Source organism: Melanotaenia boesemani, chromosome 20 (genome assembly GCF_017639745.1).
Source record: "Melanotaenia boesemani isolate fMelBoe1 chromosome 20, fMelBoe1.pri, whole genome shotgun sequence".
Classification (NCBI taxonomy): domain Eukaryota; kingdom Metazoa; phylum Chordata; class Actinopteri; order Atheriniformes; family Melanotaeniidae; genus Melanotaenia; species Melanotaenia boesemani.
The window spans coordinates 2,113,652-2,134,371 of record NC_055701.1 but is presented as its reverse complement, the minus strand read 5'-3'; the positions used below and the strand labels follow the sequence as shown (position 1 = coordinate 2,134,371).

The following is a 20,720-nucleotide window of genomic DNA, read 5'->3' as shown; positions in this document are numbered from 1 at the left end:
ATTGTGGATATCTCAAACTACAATTATGGATAGTCATAGTTCTGTTAAGGATATCCATAATTAAAACTGTGGATATCCGTAATTGAATTACAGATATCTCTAATGACGTCACCCATAGAAATGAATGGAGAACGTGATGTCATTTTGACTAGGAGAAATGACGTAGTGGATATCCTTAATGTGAAGTGTGGATAGGAGGAATGCTGTTGTGGATATCTAACATTAAAGTTTATACTAGGAAGAACTAGGTTGCAGATATCTGTATTACATATCCAGATCTTGTATTAAATGTTAAAACGGCTTGCCATACTCCGTCAGGTAGTTGGATCAGGGACAAACTAGACTCAGTGATAGTTATACTGCAATTCATGGTTTGAGAAACTGGACAAACATGCTTTCTTTTACCTGCACAGGTGTGGTTGTTTTCATGTTCAGAAAGCTTCCTGTACAAAGATTATTTTCTCAGACATCTGATTAAAAACCAGAAGACTTAGCTTTCCAACAGCACTTGAACGCAGCATCTGTTTGTTTGACTGCGTGCACCTGCACATGCCAGCTGATCTGTGTGAAATGGTCTTTTTGTAATTTATGCGTCCATCACGAGCGCCTGCCACGACTACATCTGGAGGACAGAGACAGCCAATCAGAGTGAATCATCTTTAAAACTCAGGAAAATGTCCTGTAAGCGGGCAGATCAGAAGAAGCTGAAGAAGAGCGTTATTATTGATTAAATGATTAATTCTGATCAACTTAAGAGGCTGAGCTTGGTGGTGAGAGAACCGAGATTTCGTTGAGCAGGAGGACAGAACAGCAAAGGTCGTCCAACAAGTGGAGTTTGGTCGTCCTTCGTTGGTGTTTCTGACACTGAACGATGAGAATCTCGTTACATGATTGTAATAAATCTTCATCGTGTAAACACACAACTGTAAACATGTCATGATCAGACAGATTTCAATCGGAGCACATTTGTGCGTGTAAACGTAGCTACTGATGCTAATTCGTTCAGCTGTAGAATTAATGCATTTATTAAATGATGCTTTCAATGAAATACAGTAAACATGGACGCCAGTGCAGACCTGGACAGTTTCGGGCCGCCGTCTCTCAGAGACCCTTTCATGTCCACAGACGGACAGTAGTCCACGTCGCAGATGTCATCAGACGGACGACCGGAGAGGACGTGAGCGCTGCAGCCCCGGTGTCAGGGCATTGCCTCCCTGGTGTTCGTTGACAGGAAATCAGTGGAAGCGTATTCCCTGATCACGTGCCAGCTGTCCGGCATCGCTCTGGTTTCTTTAAGGCCGACACATAACCCAGTTCACTTCACAGCTCTCTGCACTCCGGGAGCTGTTTCGTGCATGTACAAGTGGCGTATACATAAATTAGGAAAAGGGTGTGTTAATACTTTGTTTGGTCTTAGCGTGTAGATTTACATGCATGTTTGCACTCAGATTGTTTTACACAGTTTATAATGACTTTATTACACATCTGTAATCGTACTGAGTCTAATTTCTCTCCATATTTATCAGAAACAACTGAAACTAGAAGTTTTACAGATCAGTTTTATTGATCATTGATTATATCTTAGTGCTGATTGGCAGTTTACTGGTTTGGTTTGTCATATATTAAATAAGCACATAGAGCGGTGTGATGTGTTCATGTTAGAATTAAGTTGAGCACTTAGATGAATAAACACGTCTGACTTAAATCCTGGAGTCGGTCGGAGTCTGAGACGTTCGTTAAACCCGTCAGTTCTGCAGATGTGTGTGTGAAAGTCGCTGACAGAAGCGCGGCGTGTGTGTTGCTGCTTTTCAGATGGAACCGAGCCGTCACACATGCACTATGACAACGACGAGAACTACTTCCGTGGCTACGAGTGGTGGTTGATGAAGGAGGCCAAGAAGAGGAACCCGGACATCATCCTCATCGGTGAGCCTCGTCTCTGCTGCTGCATGTTGGTCCTCACTGCGTCGTAAACTCAGATAATCCTCGGCAGGTTTACCCTGGGCCTTCCCTGGTTGGGTGGGCCATGGGAAGAACTGGCCCTACGACTTCCCAGACATCACTGCATCGTACGTGGTGAACTGGATCCTCGGTGCTAAGAAGTACCATGACCTGGACATCCAGTATGTTGGGGTGAGTCGTCCTCTGCCTCCACGAACATGAAACCAGCTGAGCAGACCTGGACACAGATGAGATTCATTCATTGGTTCAAAAACCGTTTAAAATTAGCCAATTAAATCTGTTGTATTGAAAATCTGTAGATTTTAAACGGGTGTTTACTTTCTGTTTTAAGTTCACACCCTCAGGCCTTGTCCACACATACATGCGTGTTCGAAACAAAGGCTGCATCCACACAGATGAAACAATTTAGTTTCTAAAAAGGTTTTCATGCAGGCAGAAAGGTGCATCCACACAAGTCCAGTGAAAACACTGTAGTATGAACAGCAGGCCTGTAGGTGGAGCTGCAACGCTGCCAGAAATGCACCAGAAAAGAAGAAGAAGTCCGCTGGCAACATAAGAGGAGAAGAAGAGGGAGGTCTGTGCATGTTTTCTGAAGCCCGCTTTATGCTCCTTTAATAACGTAAGCGGGTACATCCGTTTCATACTCTAATGCAGGGCTACTCAATTCGGTCCTACGAGGGCCGCAATCCACCAACAGGTGCAGGGATACATGGAAAACCTACTGGATTGCGGCCCTCGTAGGACCGAATTGAGTAGCCCTGCTCTAATGCGTCCCTTGCATTAGCATGGTTGTTAGCCAGTGCGTCCACCAGAGGGCGGTGCAGAGTTCAGAGCTCACCTCGAACCTCTAACCTCAATTTCAGATACCAAACATGGAGACAGTGGAGGAGATCATGATGTTTATAGTCAGAAAGTGGCATAAAATGAAGCAGAGCAGTAGCCAGCGGTAGTCTGTACGGCCATTCATTTCATCACCTCTTCTTCTTCTTTCTTTTTGCAGGTCGCACATCAACTGTACTGCTTAACACTGCCCCCATGGCTTCTGGTGGTACTACTCCATTTGCTCCGTCAAGGTGCGCATCCGCAAGGGCCCCAAAAAGGGACAAAATTATGCGCGTAAAGGACGCAGAAAACAAAAGTGTAGAGCATAAATGGGTGACTAGGATAAATGCATCATTGGATTGTAAAAAAACTTGTGTCTAGGTTGGTCACACGGAAAGGAAAAGGGCGGCATTTTTACCGACTTCCAAATCGCCAGTTCTGTGTCTTCCACCTTCATCTGGGAACACACCCGTCTGAACAATCAGAGGCTCCTCACCACTAGAATTATGGCTTAAAATGGACGTCTCGCATTCAGCTTCCATCTCTCAGCGCTCTAAAACCAGCTCGATACAAGTACTCCATGCTTCCACTCTCCTGAAACAAAAACACACATGTAGTAGAGTTTTATGGATGGAAGGGGGAGCGTGCTGTATGCTGTCTAACGAAGAAGAAAATCATAGACGGCTTTTAAACCTGCCGCGACTCGCACGTTTGTAGCTGTTTAATACATCACCCGTTGAGCAGCTCGGACTACACGGAGTATATTTGTTATATCCGCCACACCAAATTAAAAGTTGGGATCATTGTCTGAGAACGTTGCTACGGGAGATGATACTGTTCCTACAAGGGCGATGTTTCTGGAACTTTATCCTGAAACAGGTTGTTGTTAAACGTAGTTGGCCTTCCTGGCTTAAGATGATTTTAAAGGCCCATTTATGCTCCAGCAGAAGATGAACTTTTCATCCATGTTTCGGATGCTTTCCCAGAAGAGCAAACGGAGCATCACCACCTGTGGGGGGCAGTGTTGAACAGTGTAGCCGACGTGCAACCCAGGGACAAGAAGAAGCTGCAACGTATTTATTATCCGTACAGACCACCACCGTCTACTGCGCTGCCTAGGTTAATTGACTCTAAACTCTCCCTAGGAGTGTGTGTGAGTGTGAATGATTGTTTGTCCCTATGTGTTGGCCCTGCAATGGACTGGTGACCTGTTCAGGTGTACCTGCCTCTCACCTGTTAATGCTGGGATGGGCTCCAGCTTACCTGCGACCCATAATGAACTAAGCGGTACAGAGAATGAATGAATGAGTAAAAGTTGACTCTTGGGAAAACACTTTCCAGGGGGGAGATTTGTGGATCCAGCTTATGCTGGTCCTATGTGGACAGGATACCGAGCATTGATTGGCTAACAGCATCAGATTGTGCAACATAAATTTCTTTTTTGTTTCTTTAGCAACAGCAGATGTAGCCAAGATGGTGCTGACGCTGATCTTAACAGAAGCTTTTAGGTGTTTGCATATAAATATGGAGTTAGTGACTGACTGTACTGTAGAACATATAGGAGGCTGGGTTTTTGTTCAGCCTTCTGATTGGCCAGCATGGCTTCAAAGGCGGAGCTAGATCCCCACCTTCTGGTTTGGCTTCTGACAGTTTTTGGGAGAACGTAGGAGGAAAAAATCTGTTTTCTAGCTGTGTTTGTGTGGACGTAGCCTCAGACTAAATGTCTGGAAAACAAACAGGTAATATTTACTGACCTGGTAAAGGTGAGAACTCTAAAACCTGAGCTGATGTTTGATGAAATGTTTCCTCTTTTTTGTTTGTTTTTTAGATCTGGAATGAGAAAACTTTTGACGTCCAATACATCAAGGTAACCGCCCCTCTGTCTTGACTCTGGCTGTTAGATGTGAGTAAGTCCACACTGGTCGGGGGAAGAACAGCCACTTGCATTGAGCTGGGATGTTGTTGTTGAGGTTCTCTCTGGGTTCCTCTGAGAGCCTGTGTTTGTTGCCAAGGTGCTGAGGAACATGCTGGACAGAGCCGGTCTGCCTGCCGTCGGCATCATCGCCGCAGACGGCGACTGGACCATCGCTAATTCATTGATCTCTGACCCGTATCTTAATGATTCTGTTGAGGTGATTGGGTAAGTACAGCATCCAGCATCATCACCTGTCTGAGCAGAGTTTACTGAGATGAACGGGATGCTCAGAAGGTGAAATACCTGCCGAGTTCGGCTTCTCTCTTCTGGGAATCTTTCCTTCTGTAACTCCTCAGCTGAATGTTTGTGGCTGTTGTTCTGCTGGACTGTGTGAGAAGCTTCGGTCATAAACTGACCCAGATGTAGGCTGGAACACGGTCTGATCATGTGACAGAGTTAGCATCATGTCCAGGTCACTAATGGGGGTTAATGGACTCTGCTGTGAGCAGCTGCCATCATGTCAAACATTTACAACTTTATTAAAGATTCATTAACAGTCATTTAGGTTTAGCTGGGTCAAACTCTTGGTTTAAACTGGTTCCGACTCTTGGTTTGAACTGGTTCAGAAACTGGTTAAGACTCTTGGTTTGAACTGGTTCAGAAACTGGTTAAGACTCTTGGTTTGAACTGGTTCAGACTCTTGGTTTAAACTGGTTCAGACTCTTGGTTTGAACTGGTTCAGACTCTTGGTTTGAACTGGTTCAGAAACTGGTTAAGACTCTTGGTTTGAACTGGTTCAGACTTTTGGTTTAAACTGGTTCAGATTCTTGGTTTGAACTGGTTCAGAAACTGGTTCAGACTTTTGGTTTAAACTGGTTAAGACTCTTGGTTTGAACTTGTTCAGACTCTTGGTTTGAACTGGTTCAGACTCTTGGTTTGAACTGGTTCAGACTCTTGGTTTGAACTGGTTCAGAAACTGGTTAAGACTCTTGGTTTGAACTGGTTCAGACTCTTGGTTTGAACTGGTTCAGAAACTGGTTAAGACTCTTGGTTTGAACTGGTTCAGAAACTGGTTAAGACTCTTGGTTTGAACTGGTTCAGAAACTGGTTAAGACTCTTGGTTTGAACTGGTTCAGACTCTTGGTTTGAACTGGTTCAGACTCTTGGTTTGAACTGGTTCAGAAACTGGTTAAGACTCTTGGTTTGAACTGGTTCAGACTCTTGGTTTGAACTGGTTCAGAAACTGGTTAAGACTCTTGGTTTGAACTGGTTCAGACTCTTGGTTTAAACTGGTTCAGACTCTTGGTTTGAACTGGTTCAGACTCTTGGTTTGAACTGGTTCAGAAACTGGTTAAGACTCTTGGTTTGAACTGGTTCAGACTTTTGGTTTAAACTGGTTCAGATTCTTGGTTTGAACTGGTTCAGAAACTGGTTCAGACTTTTGGTTTAAACTGGTTAAGACTCTTGGTTTGAACTTGTTCAGACTCTTGGTTTCAGCTGGTTCAGACTCTTGGTTTGAACTGGTTCAGACTTTTGGTTTAAACTGGTTCAGATTCTTGGTTTGAACTGTTTCAGACTCTTGGTTTAAACTGGTTCAGACTCTTGGTTTAAACTGGTTCAGACTCTTTGTATGAGCTGGTTTTGGCTTGTTCTGTTCGTATCCTTTGCACATCTTGCATGTTTAGATAAAAGCTCGATTCAGGTTGCCATTGTAAAATTTTTCGGGCCAGCTCAGGGACAGCTGATTTCAGAGCTTCTGTTCAACTCGTGTCTGTAAGTTTTTACCCGGCTGCAGATGGGGGCAGCCTGGAAACCGAGCCGCAAACACTCACTGTGTGAAGACTACAAGTTGTGTTCAAGCGTTTTTTTTTAAAAGTTTTATTTCTATTTTAACAGTTAAAAGGAAATTGCCTAATATTTAGTGTTTTTTGGTTTAGTTTTGTTTGGACCTCACGATAGTCAACAATAAAAACAGTCGACAACGAATGTAGCTGTCAAAAAAAAAAAAAAAAACCTACAGAGTGAGACATCGTCTTCTTTTCTTATCTCTGCTGAGAGTTGCACATGCGCAGTAAAGTCCTCCAGGGGAAAAATATCACGTCCGACCAGGGAACAAAATGGAAGCACAGGACGTCAAAAGTCTGAAATAACTTCATGTTAAACTTACAAAATAAGCTAAATACATGTGAGGTTTGTAAAGAGGACCTTGTGTACCATGGAAGCAACGCTCAAACATTTAAAAACGAGGAACATCGGACTTACATAACAACCTCATGTAAGATTTTAAAGCTGAAAGTGAAATAAGAGCCATTTAATAATCATGACCTACAAAATCCGATTGGTCGACTAGTCGTTTTAATAGTCGGTGACTAGTCGACCATCAGAATGTCATTAGTTGCAGCCCTAAACCTGAAGGAGTTTACGTTCAACATACGAAGAAAAACGAAGGTGTTCGTTTGAACTCGGTTTGTCATGGTGGCAGTGCACGTCAGGTGTTCGGAGCTGTGAATGTGTGTGTGTTCTCTGAACCAGCTGCTGCGCTACACTCTGGATAAGAGCGGTCTGGAGGGGGTCCGGATCATAGCCAGCGACAACCTGTGGGAGCCCATTGCCCTGTCGCTGCTGCTCGACCCCGAGCTCAGCGCAGCCGTAGATGTGATAGGGTAGGAGCCTCGTGTGTGTGTGTGTGTGTGTGTGTGTGTGTCACAAGACGGCACCGTTGAGTCTGTAAACACGTTTCCTTTACTAACAAATCTTTAAGCCCTGACCACACACACTCTGTGTATACACACACCTGAGGTGTTTCCCTCACCTGGTTGCTTGGTGTCCCTCAGGGTGCACTACCCAGGAACCATCACCGTGGATCAGGCCCTGAAGACGCAGAAGAAGCTGTGGTCATCGGAGGACTACAGCACCTTCAATGACGAAGTGGGTGGAGGCTGCTGGGCCCGAATCCTCAACCAGAACTACGTCAACGGAAACATGACCTCGTGAGGAAGCACACGAGCACACACGCTGCTGGGTCTTCTGGGACCTGAATCTGAAGGTGTCTGTGATCCGTCCTGCAGAACCATCTCCTGGAACCTGGTGGCGAGTTACTACGAGGAGCTGCCGTTCGGCCGGGACGGGCTGATGACGGCTCAGGAGCCCTGGAGTGGAAACTACGTGGTGGAGTCCCCGATCTGGATCACAGGTCTGACACAGATGCTGGTTAGAAACTAAATGAGTGAAACATCTGAGTCCATCCTGGTCTGAGGACAGTTTCAGGCTGTTTCCTGTCAGAAACAGATGAAAGGAAAAGGTTATGTTTTAACGCTTGGCCGAGGTTTTCCACCTCAGCAGCTCAGAAGCAGAAGCATTAAAAGATCTTTTCGTGTGCTCTGGTTGGCGAGGCTAATTTATTTCTCCAGCACTCCACAAAATGGAACCAAGATTTCTGGATTGATCTAGATTGAACAGATCTGCCATCTTTCCAAGGGGCTCCGCCATCAAACTGCTGCTGACGTCTCCTAATCTTTCTCAGCCCACACCTCCCAGTTCACTCAGCCTGGATGGACGTACCTGCAGACTGTTGGGCATCTGGAACATGGAGGAAGTTACGTGGCTCTGACTGATGGGAAGGGAAACCTCACTGTTGTCATAGAAACCATGGTGAGTTGAGCTGGCTCTGAAATGTTTTCTGTTATTAAAGACGTTGATGATGAAAGATGATGACAGGAAGTTAAAAACATCTGTTTCCTTCTCAGACTCATGACCATTCCGTCTGCATCCGCCCTCCTCTTCCTCCCTTCAACGTAACTTCTCAGACTGCCACCTTCCAGCTGAAAGGATCCTTCGTAAGTTCGAAAGAGCTCCTTGACCGCTGCTGTTGTTGCATTAAACCTGATTTTTTTCTTCTTCTGCTTCTTCTGGAAGGCCTCCATCCAGCAGCTGCAGGTGTGGCGCTCTCAGTTTGACTTCAGGAGCCAGAAGCCGTCCTTCTTCCAGGAGATGACCCCTGTGAAGGTAAAGAATCACGTGTCACAGTCTGAGGAAGATGCGCAACACGTTGACATGTTTGTGATGAATGCAGCTCGTAAATGGATCCTTCACTCTGAATCTGGCTGAAGATGAAGTTTACACGGTCACCACCATCACCACAGGAAGGAAGGGGAGCCACCCCGACCCGCCTCCATCAGCTCGCTTCCCTAAAGTCTACAAGGACGACTTTGATGCTCGTGAGTGAAAAATGACTCATCGTTTTCACACAGTTTCACTTTATTAGCAGAGAAAACAGAAACATTCAGATGATTTAATACAAAATATAAAAGAAAAACAGGTTAAAAATATCTTTATTCTTACTAACCCTCAATATTTACACCACATTATTTATGTTTTAACTATTTAAATTATTTTTCAAAAATATCACTCAACTAAAAATAAATATTTTTATTTTAACTGAGAAAACTGAAAATAAAACCAAACTGAGTCCTGCTGTTTTCTGGGACGGAGAATAAACATAGATGAAATAATTAAGAAAAACTGAATAAAAACAATGAAATCTGCTCTGGTTCCGTAAACTCGGACAGCAAACGGCTCGGAAAGAACCGGACATGAATAAATAGGTTGGACGGTCTCGTGCTTCTTCAGGTTTAAGATGTGAAACAGGAAAAATCTTCTCCGTGTGTTCGTACAGGAAATCCTCCGTTCTCCGAAGCTCCGAACTTCGCTGATCAGACCGGCGTGTTCGAGTACTTCATGAACCTCACCGACCCCGGACCACACGTCTTCACCTTCCGGCAGGTGGTGATGGAGCGACCGATCACCTGGGCGGCCGACGCCGACCAGACCATGAGCGTCATCGGAGACTATCAGTGGTGAGACGTGTTCTCGGTAGAACCGCGCCGCTGTCCGTAGAACTTCAAAACCAGCAGGTGTGTGTGTTTCAGGCAGAACCTGATGCTCACATGTGACGTCTTCATGGAGAACGAGAAGAGCGGCGGCGTCTTCATCGCCGTCCGGGTGGACAAAGGAGGAGGGGTGGTCCGCGGCGCCAAGGGAGTCTTCTTCTGGGTCTTTGCTGACGGTACCTACAAAGTCACCAATGATCTGGGTCAGTCTCGTCGTCCTCATCAGAACTCTGATCAGTTTCAGAACAGAGTGATGAACGTCTCTTCTGTCCTCTTTCAGCTGGACAGACGGTCCTGGCAGAGGGACAGTCTGGTACCCGAGCATACGCCTGGACCACGTTGTCACTCACTGCAAAGGTAAGCCGACATTCTGGGTCGGAGCTTCATGACGACAGGAACCGGGTCAAACCTGTGTGACGTCTGTCCTGCAGGGTCAGAAGGTCATCGGGATGCTGGATAGAAACCAGCTCTGGACGGTCGTGGTTCCGGGTCCGAAGAACGGCTGGGCCGCGATAGGGACGCACGCATTCGAACTCGCTCAGTTCGATAACTTCGCTGTGATGGCAGAGTAAAGATGGACCCGAGTGTTCTGATGACACACATCCATGACGTAAAACCAAGAGGACACACACCTCCAACGAAGAGACCAACGTACTGCAACACTGACTCTTTAATGTGAACAATTTTAATGATTTTTGCACTTTTGAGTGTTTTCTACTGTTTTAAATGAATGTCCAGCTTCATGAAATGAAACATTAATTATATTAATTAAATAAAGAACCTGTTGGGACTTGAATCAGGTGGGGGGTCATGTGACCTGGAGGTATTTCAGAAGTCTGCAGGTCAGTCATGTTTCACCTGGAATCACTCGTCATGTTATGTCCTATCAAGAGGCTTTAATTGAATTAAATAACCCATCAGTACAGCGGTGTCCTTATCGCCAGTCAGAGGAAGGCTGAGTAACGATGTTCACTATGAGCAGAAGGATCCTCTTCATGACTGGAGATAGTTTTACATTTTTACATATAAATATTTTCTTCAAAACCTAAAAAAAATCTGAAAATTCAGAAAGTACACGTTTTTGTACATATTCGTGTGTATTATATATATATATATATATGTATATATATATATAAATATATATATATATATATAAATAAATATATATATTATATATATATATAAATAAATATATATATAAATATATATATATATAAATAAATATATATATATATATATATAATATATATATAAATAAGAAATATACAATAATTTTATAAAATGTTAAAAAAAAAATTAGAGCCCATGTGTCAATATTAACAACAAAAACGGTTTCTGACGCTACTGTCGCGCGCTGTCTGTTCTGTTGTACGGTCTCTATGGCAACGCGTCTCCTACAGCGGCGCAGAAACCGGAAGTGAGCAGGTGAAATGGCGCAGAAGTTCCCACCGTCTCCTAAAAGAGTTTTCCTGAACCACATCGACTCGTTCTCGTCCAGGAACATCGCGGAGGTAAGGAAGCGCGAGCACGTCTCCGATCAGAGGATGACGACCGTCTGTGACGTCACGCTGCGTGCTTTGTTCCCGGTCAGTTCCTGTGTGAGTGTGTGATCGGAGGTCCTGCCGAGGATGTGGAGCCGGATGAAGAGGAGGAAGAGAGTGGGGGGTCACACAGTGCTGCCTTCCAGGTGGTCGGAACCGTTTCTGACGGATCCAGGGAGAACAAGACGCGCGTGCACGAGGAGTACCTTGTAAGTGCACTGATCTAGACGGGCGTGTTTTTAACAGCTGAACGTCATGAGCAGGTTCTGTTGTGTTTCTGGAAGAATCTGGACAGAAAGGAGCTCCTGTCCAAGCTGATGAGGTGTGACGTAATCATCTATGACGTCACGCAGCACGCGGACCAGCTGGAGGAAGCTACCTGGGCTGTCGGAGGTAAGAAGGGCTCATCTTGCAATCATCATAATTTGGTTGATTTTACTTCCACCATTCAGAGGTCTTGAAAGGGCAAACCTGTTACAGTTCCATTTCAGTTCAGTTTAACTTTATTTATACAGCACCAATCCATGACAAATTTATCTCAACATTCCAGTTCAGTCCAGTTAAAATCCAGTTAAAACAAATCCATCATATGAGTCCAGTTTTTAACTGTGTTCATATAAAACTGTTCATAATGACCTAGCTAAGGAAAACAGGTCTATCCTCCATCCTGCTCCAAACTGGGAGCCGGTTCCACAGAGAGGGGTCTGATAACTGGAGGCTCGGCCTCCCGTTCTACTTTAGAACCTCTGGGAATCTCCAGTAAACGTTTGCAGAGATGTCTGCAGCCTGAGAGGAACTCATCTGTTCCACATTAACAACACAGTGATGAAGATTTCAGAAACGACTCCTCTTCTTTTCACTTGCAGCTCTCCACAATCAGATCCGCCATGTTTCTGGACCGAAGCTTTTCATCCTCGTCTCCACGGTGATGACCTGGGCCCGCAGCAAACCGCTGGATCCCGTCAGTGACTCTGTTTCAGGAAAAGTTGTTTGTGTGTTTGTAATCTGGTTGCAGTGACTGATCAGTGTGTGCGTCTGTGTGCGTCTGAACCAGGATGATCCGAAGTTTCAGTTCACTGATGAGATTTTCTGGGGCAGAAGATCTCATCCAAACTTCACCCGGCACATAGATCTGGAGAAGTTGGTGGTCAAACTGGGGAAAACGGTGCGTTCCTGTGCCAGATGTTCCAGATGTTGGATGTGATGGAGCAGACGTTTGACTGCGAGGTGTCTGACCGTGTTGCGGTCGATGTTTCAGGACAGAGCGCTGTTCTCCACGTACGTGGTGGCATCAGGACTGCAGTACGGGAGAGGAGAGCAGCTCTTCCACCACTTCTTCAAGGTGAGGTCTGAAGACCAGTCTCACCTGGTTCAGGTTGGTTCCTCAGCAGGAATTCACGGTTATGAGTCGAACATTAAAAACAGGAAAGTCGCTCGGTTGTTTCTTTACTTTTAGTCATAAACACTGATTTGAAAATCTGAAACGGTTTTATCTTCTGAGACACAAAAAAAAGATGTTCTGGTGTTTACGGTTCCTGAAGTGGACTTTAAATCCTTTTTATGGCAGAACTGAATCAGTTTATTTTCTACACCTGTTTAATCCAGTTTAGGTTTAGAAAGAGGCGGAGCCTATCCCAGCTGGGGCAGGCACACCTGGACACATCAGATAACCACTCACTCTCTCCTTGGGTTGGTTTAGAACCACCTATTGACCTAACATGGTGTTTTTGGAGACCTGGAGAGAACACACAGAAAGAATCTGCTGGGATTAGAACCAGCAACCTTTCAGCACCACCTGCAGAATACTGAGGATCAGTATAATAAACCTGAGACGCATTTTAAAGAAATAAGGGTGAAAATGCTGACCAGCTGCTGGATTTTTACCTTTTTAGGAAAATAGGAAACACTTCCTGACTGTGGATGATACAGGGAAGTGATGTGAATCCAACCACGACATGTTGGGATGTATAAAAATGGTAAATGGTCCGTATTTATACAGCGCTTTACTGTACCTGGAATGATACCCAAAGCGCTTTACATCATACATCCCATTCACACACACATTCACACACTGATGGCAGAAGCTGCCATGCAAGGTGCTCAACCATGACCCATCAGGAGCAATTTGGGGTTTGGTGTCTTGCTCAGGGACACCTCGACATGACGGGCAGAGGATTGAACCTCCCACGCCACCCACTGAGCCACACCGCCATCACGTTGTTATTTAACTCCAATTCCAAAAAAGCTGGGAAGCTGTTTGTAAATGTATTAAAACAGAACCATATTTTATTCCTAGTAGAACACAAACAATATATCAGCTGCTGAAACGGAGACATTTTAACATTTGATGGAAAATATGGGCTCATTTTGAATCTGAACAAAACTGACAATTAGTAAAACTGTTAGTATTTTTACGTGGTACCAGATACTCCCTCTTTGGACCTTAGTGGACAAAAATGTCCCACTGACTTCCATTAAAAGTCCATATTTTAATCTCAGTGCTGAAATGCTGACATTAAAGAATGCAGGTTTTAATCTGGGAGAACGAGGCTGAATTATTCTACACAGCATGTAAATGAATGAAATTACAGTTTCTGAAACCTTTTATCTACTTGTGAAAATACAAATGAGGCTCATTTTATGTATTTCTTTTATACCTAGACCTCATTAGATTGGGTCCTGCTCTAAAAACACACTTAACACTTAAACTCTGGGCTACTGCGGTCGAGGTCTCCATGAAAAGCAGTGGGAATCACCCTTTAAACTGGGACGAGGGTTAAATGAAATGACTGGTGCAGACGGTGTGTTTTCTAGGAATCCTGGCTCGGACGTGAAATATCTGTGTTTGGAGACGGAAACAATATCATTCCCATGATCCACATCAGAGACCTGGCCAGGTGAGGCACACACTGATCATGTGATCATGTCTGAACCAGCCTGATGACGTTGATGAACATCACGGTTCCGTTGTGTTCCAGCGTGGTCCAGAACCTGATCCAGCATCCACCCAAACCCTACTACCTGCTGGCTGTAGACTCCTCCAGCAACACGATGGAGGAGGTGGTGAAGGTGAGATGTGATGAAGATCTCTGTGACGTCATCATCGGACTGGAACCTGACTTCTGTTTTCTCCTGCAGGCCGTTGCTGCCGGAGCTGGGACCAGGAAAGATCCAGAAGAGGCCGTTTGATGAAGCCTTCCTGATCCGGGGACATGAGCGTATGTGTTGCTGTTTGGCCTGTGTTGTACGGTGGGCGGCGGAGGATCGGACTCACGTTTCGTCCACCGTGTTGTTTCCTCCTGACAGGTGATGGAGGTTGACTCCATGCAGGTCGACCTTCGGATGAAGGCTGTTTACATTAACCAGCTGTTCTCCATCAGCTGGCTGTGTGAGTCCGGTCTGGTGAAGAACGTGAAGCTGGTGGTGGAGGAGTACCGGCAGACCCGAGGATTGCTGGTGGGCACTACGGCAGACATCTGACTGAAGCTACCAAACACTAAGAGCTGCTGTATGACGTGTGTTTCCTCTGCAGCCGCTCCGTGTGTGTGTTCTTGGTCCTCCTGCCGTGGGGAAGACCTCCATGTCCAAACAGATCTGTGAGCGCTACAAGCTCCATCACCTCACGCTGAAGGACGTCGTCTCAGAGACCGTCGCTCAGCTGGTGAGCCGCCGCCGCGCCACACAATACGAGGCTGCTGATCGTCCTCTCTGACCACACACACATCTCCATGTTTATCCTTCAGGAAGAGGCTGTGAAGAATCCGATCCAGATGCCGATCCAGACTCAGTAGGTAAACAGCTCAGAGCTGCTCAGCATCCTGAAGGAAGGCATGGACCACGATGGAGGTTTGTTTCACTAGAAGAACCAGTTCATGGTCCAATCTGTAATGATTTCATGTCAACCATAACCATCAGATTCCATCCTGAGAGACGACCTACCGAACATGATCATCCATGTGATACATCTCGTGCTGTGTTTCATCAACAGGTCGAATTTTTCCATCCATGGAAAAGAATAAAAACATTTTAGACAGCAACAGATATTCATTCACAAAAAGTCAGTAAATGAGTGTTTGATGATCATTTCCTATGATGTAACAATAAATCTTCTGCTGTTGGAAAGTCTGTTTTATTAATGAGGAAACCCGTCTGTAGGAGGAGCAGTCGAGTTGTAGCCATGAAAAGTTTTCCAGCTCTTCACTGATTCCCTGAACCAGCTGATTCTGCTGTTGACTTTGTTTGGTGTCATTTAATGGACTAGATTTGCAAGTCTGAAGAAACGAGACGTGTTGGTAGTTTAACAATGTCTTACCAAGCATGGAGTCTCACGGGACGATGCATACACAGCCACACACAAAGGGCGGTAAGATGTCCGTTTAAAAATCATGTTTCGTTTGGAACTGTGGGAGTCCAACTTACCAGGGATGCAGATTACCTTTAAAAGGGAAAATAAACAGACTTTCAAACAAAAGAAGATTTATATACAAGAAGCAAAGATAAAGTTATATGTAGATTCATGAACGGGACTTACATCACCATCTTATAAACTATCTCATTTAAAGTGATGTCAAAACAAATTCTTAGACTCACAATTAGATCAAACTTGAGGGTTTTCCAGTCCATCTCCAGGTTTGGACCACATTCAGGTTTTCTGGTAGTTTGTTCCAGATATCAGTGTCAGAAAACCGAAATTGCTTAGCTTTGAACTCTTGGGTGGAAAGCAAACTGCTGCCAGATGATCGTAGAAGTCTGTGGCTTATATGGGGTGAGCAGATTGGATCTGTATTCTGGACCAGAACCAGAACCAGTGCAGAGATGTGAGAATGTTTCTGGTCTTTTAAGGACAGGAGCAGCAGCATTCTGGATTAGTTGCAGGTGACTGTGATTTTCTTAGTGAACCTGTGAAAAGTCATTAGAGTAGTCAAAAACTACTGAAAAAAAGATGACAAAGTTCTTTTCAAATCATGCTGAGTCATCAGTTTCCCTTATTCTAGATCTGTTCTTCAGGTGGTAAACGGCTGATTTGGTTCCTGCTTTAATATGTAGAAATTTAGCCAAAATGACAGAAAATTTCAGATTTATCTTTACTTAGGCTGAAGGAAATTCTGACACATTCAGATATTGATTTGACCGAGACACAAACGAAGCTTCATCTGGACCGACAGTCCCCTGGTGAGACAGTCATATAGAGCTGAGTGTCGTCAGCATAATTATGATCAGATATTTGGTTTGTTTCCATGATCTGAGCCAGTGGGAGCATGTAGATGCTGAACAATAGGGGCCCAACATGGAGACATGGCGAGAACCACGTCATCTTTGTTTAAGTAGATGTGTAGTTACCACTGAAAACGAGTAACTTCCTTTCTTTAAGTAGGTTTCAAACCGTTCAGAACCAGACTGGAGATTCCCACCCAGTTTTTCAGACAGTCTAAAAAAAAAAGAAAATAGCTTTTTTTTTCTGATTCCAACAATAAGTGGAGTTGCCTTGAAATGCAGATTCTGCTCCAGTTTCCCTTAATGTCTTCTATTCAGGAGTTTCAGAGGAGCAGCTGAAGGTCCTGCAGGACAAGCTGAAGTCCAACCCGTGCAGAAACCAGGGTTTTGTTCTGGACGGTTTCCCTAACACGTATGAACAAGCTAAAGATCTCTTCTATGGTGAGACACATGCGAGGCTGCTCATGTGTCAGTCAGGATGAATACAAGTCATACATGAAAAACTGCCTTCTGTTTCTTCATCAGCAGAAGAAGTAGAAGAAGAAGAAGAAGAAGAAGAAGGAGATGGAGCGTCTCTGTCCAGGGGGGTGATGCCAGGTCTCTGACCTCCACCTTCATCACAGTCCTTCAGCTCTGAGGTTTCTTCAGTCTGATTAAATGTGACTTCCTGTTTCCTGTCCTGATGTTGGCTGCAGAGTTCGTCTTGTCTCTGGATGCGTCAGACTCCTTCCTGACCTATCGAGTTATGGAGCTGCCTGAGTGGCTGGTTCAGGAGCGCCACTATGACCCGGAGCGCTTCCCGAGGCGACTGGCCACCTACAGAGAGGCTACTGCGGGCGATGACACCGTCATCAGCTTCTTCACAGATGTGGATGTCAAGCCTCTGCTCCTGGGTAATCCGTGAGCACGGCTGCATCATGGTCGCCTGTTGTCATGGCAAGCCTGCCGTCATGGCCGCCTGCCGTCATGGCGTTAAACTGATGTGTGTTTATCTGTCTAGAAATCAGCAGCAATGAAGAACCCGGCTGCTCGCTGCTGATGCAGAAGGTCTTTCGACACTCTGGGCCCCCCCAGGACCTACAGCCCCAGCAGCCAGAAGGTAGAGGAGGAGGAGAGGAGGAAAGCTGAGGAGAGGATGAGGAGAGAGGCCCAGGAGAGGACAGAGGAGGAGCAGAGGGAGGAAGAGGAGGCCCGGAGCAGGGCTGCACGCTGGGAGGAGTGGGTAAGCAGAGACCTGGTTCAGACAGGTCACCTGAAACCAGGTGGGGGTGATGCTAGTGAGTCACGTCTGCTGTTTATGTATGAGCCACATAGCTGATTTGTTTCGTATGTTATCAGAAACTTAACTTTAGCATAAGCCTACCTGACACTTTTAGAAAAGAACAGGCATGAAAACATGAAACCAGCAACCCGGAAAATCCCATCATGCACTGAGAAAGGCCAAACTCATCCGCAACGGAGCACAACCAACGCGGTGTTTAAACCTGACCCTGTAGGACAGCTAGTATGTCCTACATGATAAACAAATGGCAGTCGGCTGGGGGGTCACAGTAGAACCACGGTGTATTGACGGGTCTGTGTGGTGTGTTAGACCTGGCGTTTGGAGGAGCGCGACAGCAGGAGGAGTCAGTGCAGCTGGAGGACCTGACGATGCCCATGAGGACCTACTTGATGAGTCTGTCATGCCCACGCTGACCCGGGGTCTGATGGAGTGTTACAGAACTCAGTCCCCAGCGGACCCCGGTGGACTTCCTGGTACTAGTTCTGCATCAGGCTCTGCATCTCAGCGACAAGTCGTTTACCTCCTACTAACGATGTGGCTTCTGGTGTCTTGTTTCAGGCAGAGTTCTTGGTTAAGAACAACCCCTGTGGATAGGTCCTCAGTAGACCCCCGGCTGCTCCAGCCTTCCTTAGATCTGTATTAAAGTGAAGTTCTGGTGTTGGACTCAGACGTTTCTGTCATTTAGGATGATGATTGGGTCTCTGCTCTGTTTTCTGGTCCATTCTGCTGGGTTTCTGAGGAGCCAGAAGCTCATTAGGAATGTTTATTCCTGATGAACCAAACCAAGAAACAAGAACCAGACCCAGACTAGACCCAGATCCAGACTAGAACAGACCAGACCCAGACTAGAACAGACCAGAACCAAACCAGAACAAGACCAGACCCAGACTAGACCCAGACCCAGACTAGAACATACCAGAACCAAACTAGACCCAGACCAGACCCAGACCCAGACTAGAACAGACCAGAACCAAACCAGAACAAGACTAGACCCAGACTAGAACAGACCAGAAACCAGACCAGACCCAGACCCAGACTAGAACAAACCAGAACCAGACCAGACCCAGAGATGGACCTGACTCGGTTCCTGTTTTGTTCAGGACAAAGCTGACAGAAGAAATGATTGAATATGGATTATTTTCTAATCTAAACCAACCTGTAGAAGCTGGGGCCTTAAACCTGGACCAACTCAGGTCCATCTCAGAATAAAAGACATTCCAGATCAGACTTGGACTTTTAGCTGTTCCGTCCACAGCAGAGTCACAGCAACATGTGACCATCCGCAATGTCGATGGGAGTTCAACCTGCAGCCTTGAACCAGCAGGTGTCAGTGTCAGATCACCTTCAGACAGGAAGGAGTCTCCCTCACTGATTAGGGGTTTTCCATCCATCAGCCTGAGCTGCTCCATCCTGGAAGTGAAGATGAGGAGCACAGCTTCATCCTGCTGCAGGAGTGTTAACTCAGAGGTGGAGTTTTAAACTCCAGAGCTGAGGATTCAGACGTTTCATCTGCATCTGACGGAGCAGAACTAAGACAGAAAACAGAACCCGGAATGTGGTCCTCCTTCATTTAAACTGAATTCATCACATGTTGAAATCAGCTGTTTCAGCTGCATCGCCCTCTGGTGGCTGAGAGCTGGAACTGCAAGAGGAAAGTTTATTTTATTATTTTAAGTTTTTCATTAAATAATCTAAAATGCAGGCGGCTGTTATTTCTTTTCTTTATTTGTGGAACTTTAAAATTTTGTGAATCTGATGCAGAAATGATTGGATGGGTCGTGAGGTTAAAATCACATCCCTGCAGAGGAGAGGAGCATCTTCAGGGTCAGCAGAAGTTTCAGCAGACTATTTCCTCTGCAAACACCTTCGCTTTTCTGTTTCTGCTTCTGACTGAAAGTTCAGATCTTAATGATTTCTGATTCGTTTTGTTAAATTTAGGTTTACTGGAGTAAAGTTGCCCCATGTAAGTTTACTTTCATGTGAATGTTTGGAGCTAAAATAACCGGTTGTTCATCATATTCTAGTGTCCAGATAAAACAAACTGGGGGTCTGCTCCAGGATTTAAAACTACATGACTGGAACAAACTAAGCAGTCGTTTCTCTGATAAGCTTAAAAAATGTTCCAACTTGATAAATAATGTTGATCCCAGTTGTCCCAGTCTGCTTTTTATGCAAATCATAAAATACTTTTGTTGAAGTTCTTTCTCAGTTATTTGCAGACCTGTCATCATAAACTGGTTCATAGTCAACATTTTTCTCTTTACTGTCGGCCTTTCTAAAACCACTTCCCTTTCAGTTCTTGATATGAAAATTTAACATTTTCTTTGAACAAGTCCAGCACCTAAAGAGTTAAAATATTTAAAATGAAAGTGGCAAAAACAAAACTTTTAGCAGCACAAACCATTCACACCAGTTTTTTTCCTTTGGGTGATGTTGGGATGGGAGCTTTGATGACCCTGAAGACTTCTAGCATCTTTAAAATGATGGTGGTGCTGGATTTGGACTCGTTGATGCATATATGTATTTCTTTTTTTAAATTCTCTCGATCTTCACCTGTTGGTTTTCTCTCTCTCTCTGTGTGTGTGTGTGTGTGTGTGTGTGTGTGTGTGTATGTGTGTATGTGTGTGTGTGTGCAGTTTGGTTGTTTTTCTCCAATCCAATCATTTCATTTTCATTTCTTTACTCTATCGTTTTATTGTTGGTTCTGATGTGGATAACTGGCCTTGGTAGTCTGGTTTTCACACCTGGACTCAGTCACACCTGGACTCAGTCACACCTGGACTCAGTCACACCTGGACTCAGTCACACCTGGACTCAGTCACACCTGCCCTTCATCAGCCATCAGCTTCTTCAGGATAAATCCTCCCTGATTTCTCTCTGATGGTTTAGTTTCTGGGTTGTTCTTCCTTCATCAAATATTTTCTCAGATCAAGCCTCATAAATAAAACAATAAACTGAGAAAAGAACAGAAAATTTGTTTATATAAATTCAGAGTCAGTTTATTTTAAAACAAGCTGATGTGCTTCAGTCAGACTGAGTTTCGGGTGGTTTCTCAGTTTCCGTCTCAGGTCATGTGACTTGACTTTGTCCTTGAA

At 45.0% G+C, this 20,720-nt stretch overlaps 2 protein-coding genes across 4 annotated transcripts in view; both read left to right on the top strand.

Moving 5' to 3' along the window:
- The window catches only part of galcb (galactosylceramidase b), a 29,868-nt gene extending 19,484 nt beyond the window's left edge, over positions 1-10,384 (top strand). For 2 of the 3 annotated variants that reach the window (XM_041971568.1, XM_041971567.1), the window contains 14 exons: positions 1,813-1,926; positions 1,994-2,133; positions 4,613-4,651; positions 7,232-7,362; positions 7,534-7,689; positions 7,768-7,892; positions 8,223-8,350; positions 8,446-8,535; positions 8,615-8,704; positions 8,772-8,916; positions 9,375-9,555; positions 9,628-9,791; positions 9,869-9,945; positions 10,020-10,384. In XM_041971568.1, coding sequence (XP_041827502.1) covers positions 1,813-1,926; positions 1,994-2,133; positions 4,613-4,651; positions 7,232-7,362; positions 7,534-7,689; positions 7,768-7,892; positions 8,223-8,350; positions 8,446-8,535; positions 8,615-8,704; positions 8,772-8,916; positions 9,375-9,555; positions 9,628-9,791; positions 9,869-9,945; positions 10,020-10,160 — 1,721 coding nt within the window. In that variant the 3' untranslated portion in view covers positions 10,161-10,384. Of the gene's footprint in view, positions 1-1,812; positions 1,927-1,993; positions 2,134-4,612; positions 4,652-4,796; positions 4,925-7,231; positions 7,363-7,533; positions 7,690-7,767; positions 7,893-8,222; positions 8,351-8,445; positions 8,536-8,614; positions 8,705-8,771; positions 8,917-9,374; positions 9,556-9,627; positions 9,792-9,868; positions 9,946-10,019 lie in introns of all 3 variants that reach the window. The other variant, XM_041971569.1, reaches the window with a different exon arrangement.
- A 607-nt stretch (positions 10,385-10,991) lies between these two features.
- Positions 10,992-19,326, top strand: ak7b (adenylate kinase 7b). Its single transcript, XM_041972858.1, is given in 22 exon segments — positions 10,992-11,099; positions 11,180-11,338; positions 11,414-11,522; positions 11,996-12,090; positions 12,184-12,294; positions 12,388-12,471; positions 13,944-14,026; positions 14,108-14,198; positions 14,284-14,337; positions 14,339-14,347; positions 14,436-14,585; positions 14,662-14,790; positions 14,873-15,004; positions 16,679-16,784; positions 16,869-16,940; positions 17,039-17,236; positions 17,344-17,393; positions 17,395-17,605; positions 17,953-18,018; positions 18,021-18,082; positions 18,084-18,098; positions 18,184-19,326. Coding segments are annotated over 22 exon segments (2,103 nt in total). The 5' UTR covers positions 10,992-11,018; the 3' UTR covers positions 18,220-19,326.
- Positions 19,327-20,720: the final 1,394 nt, after the last annotated feature.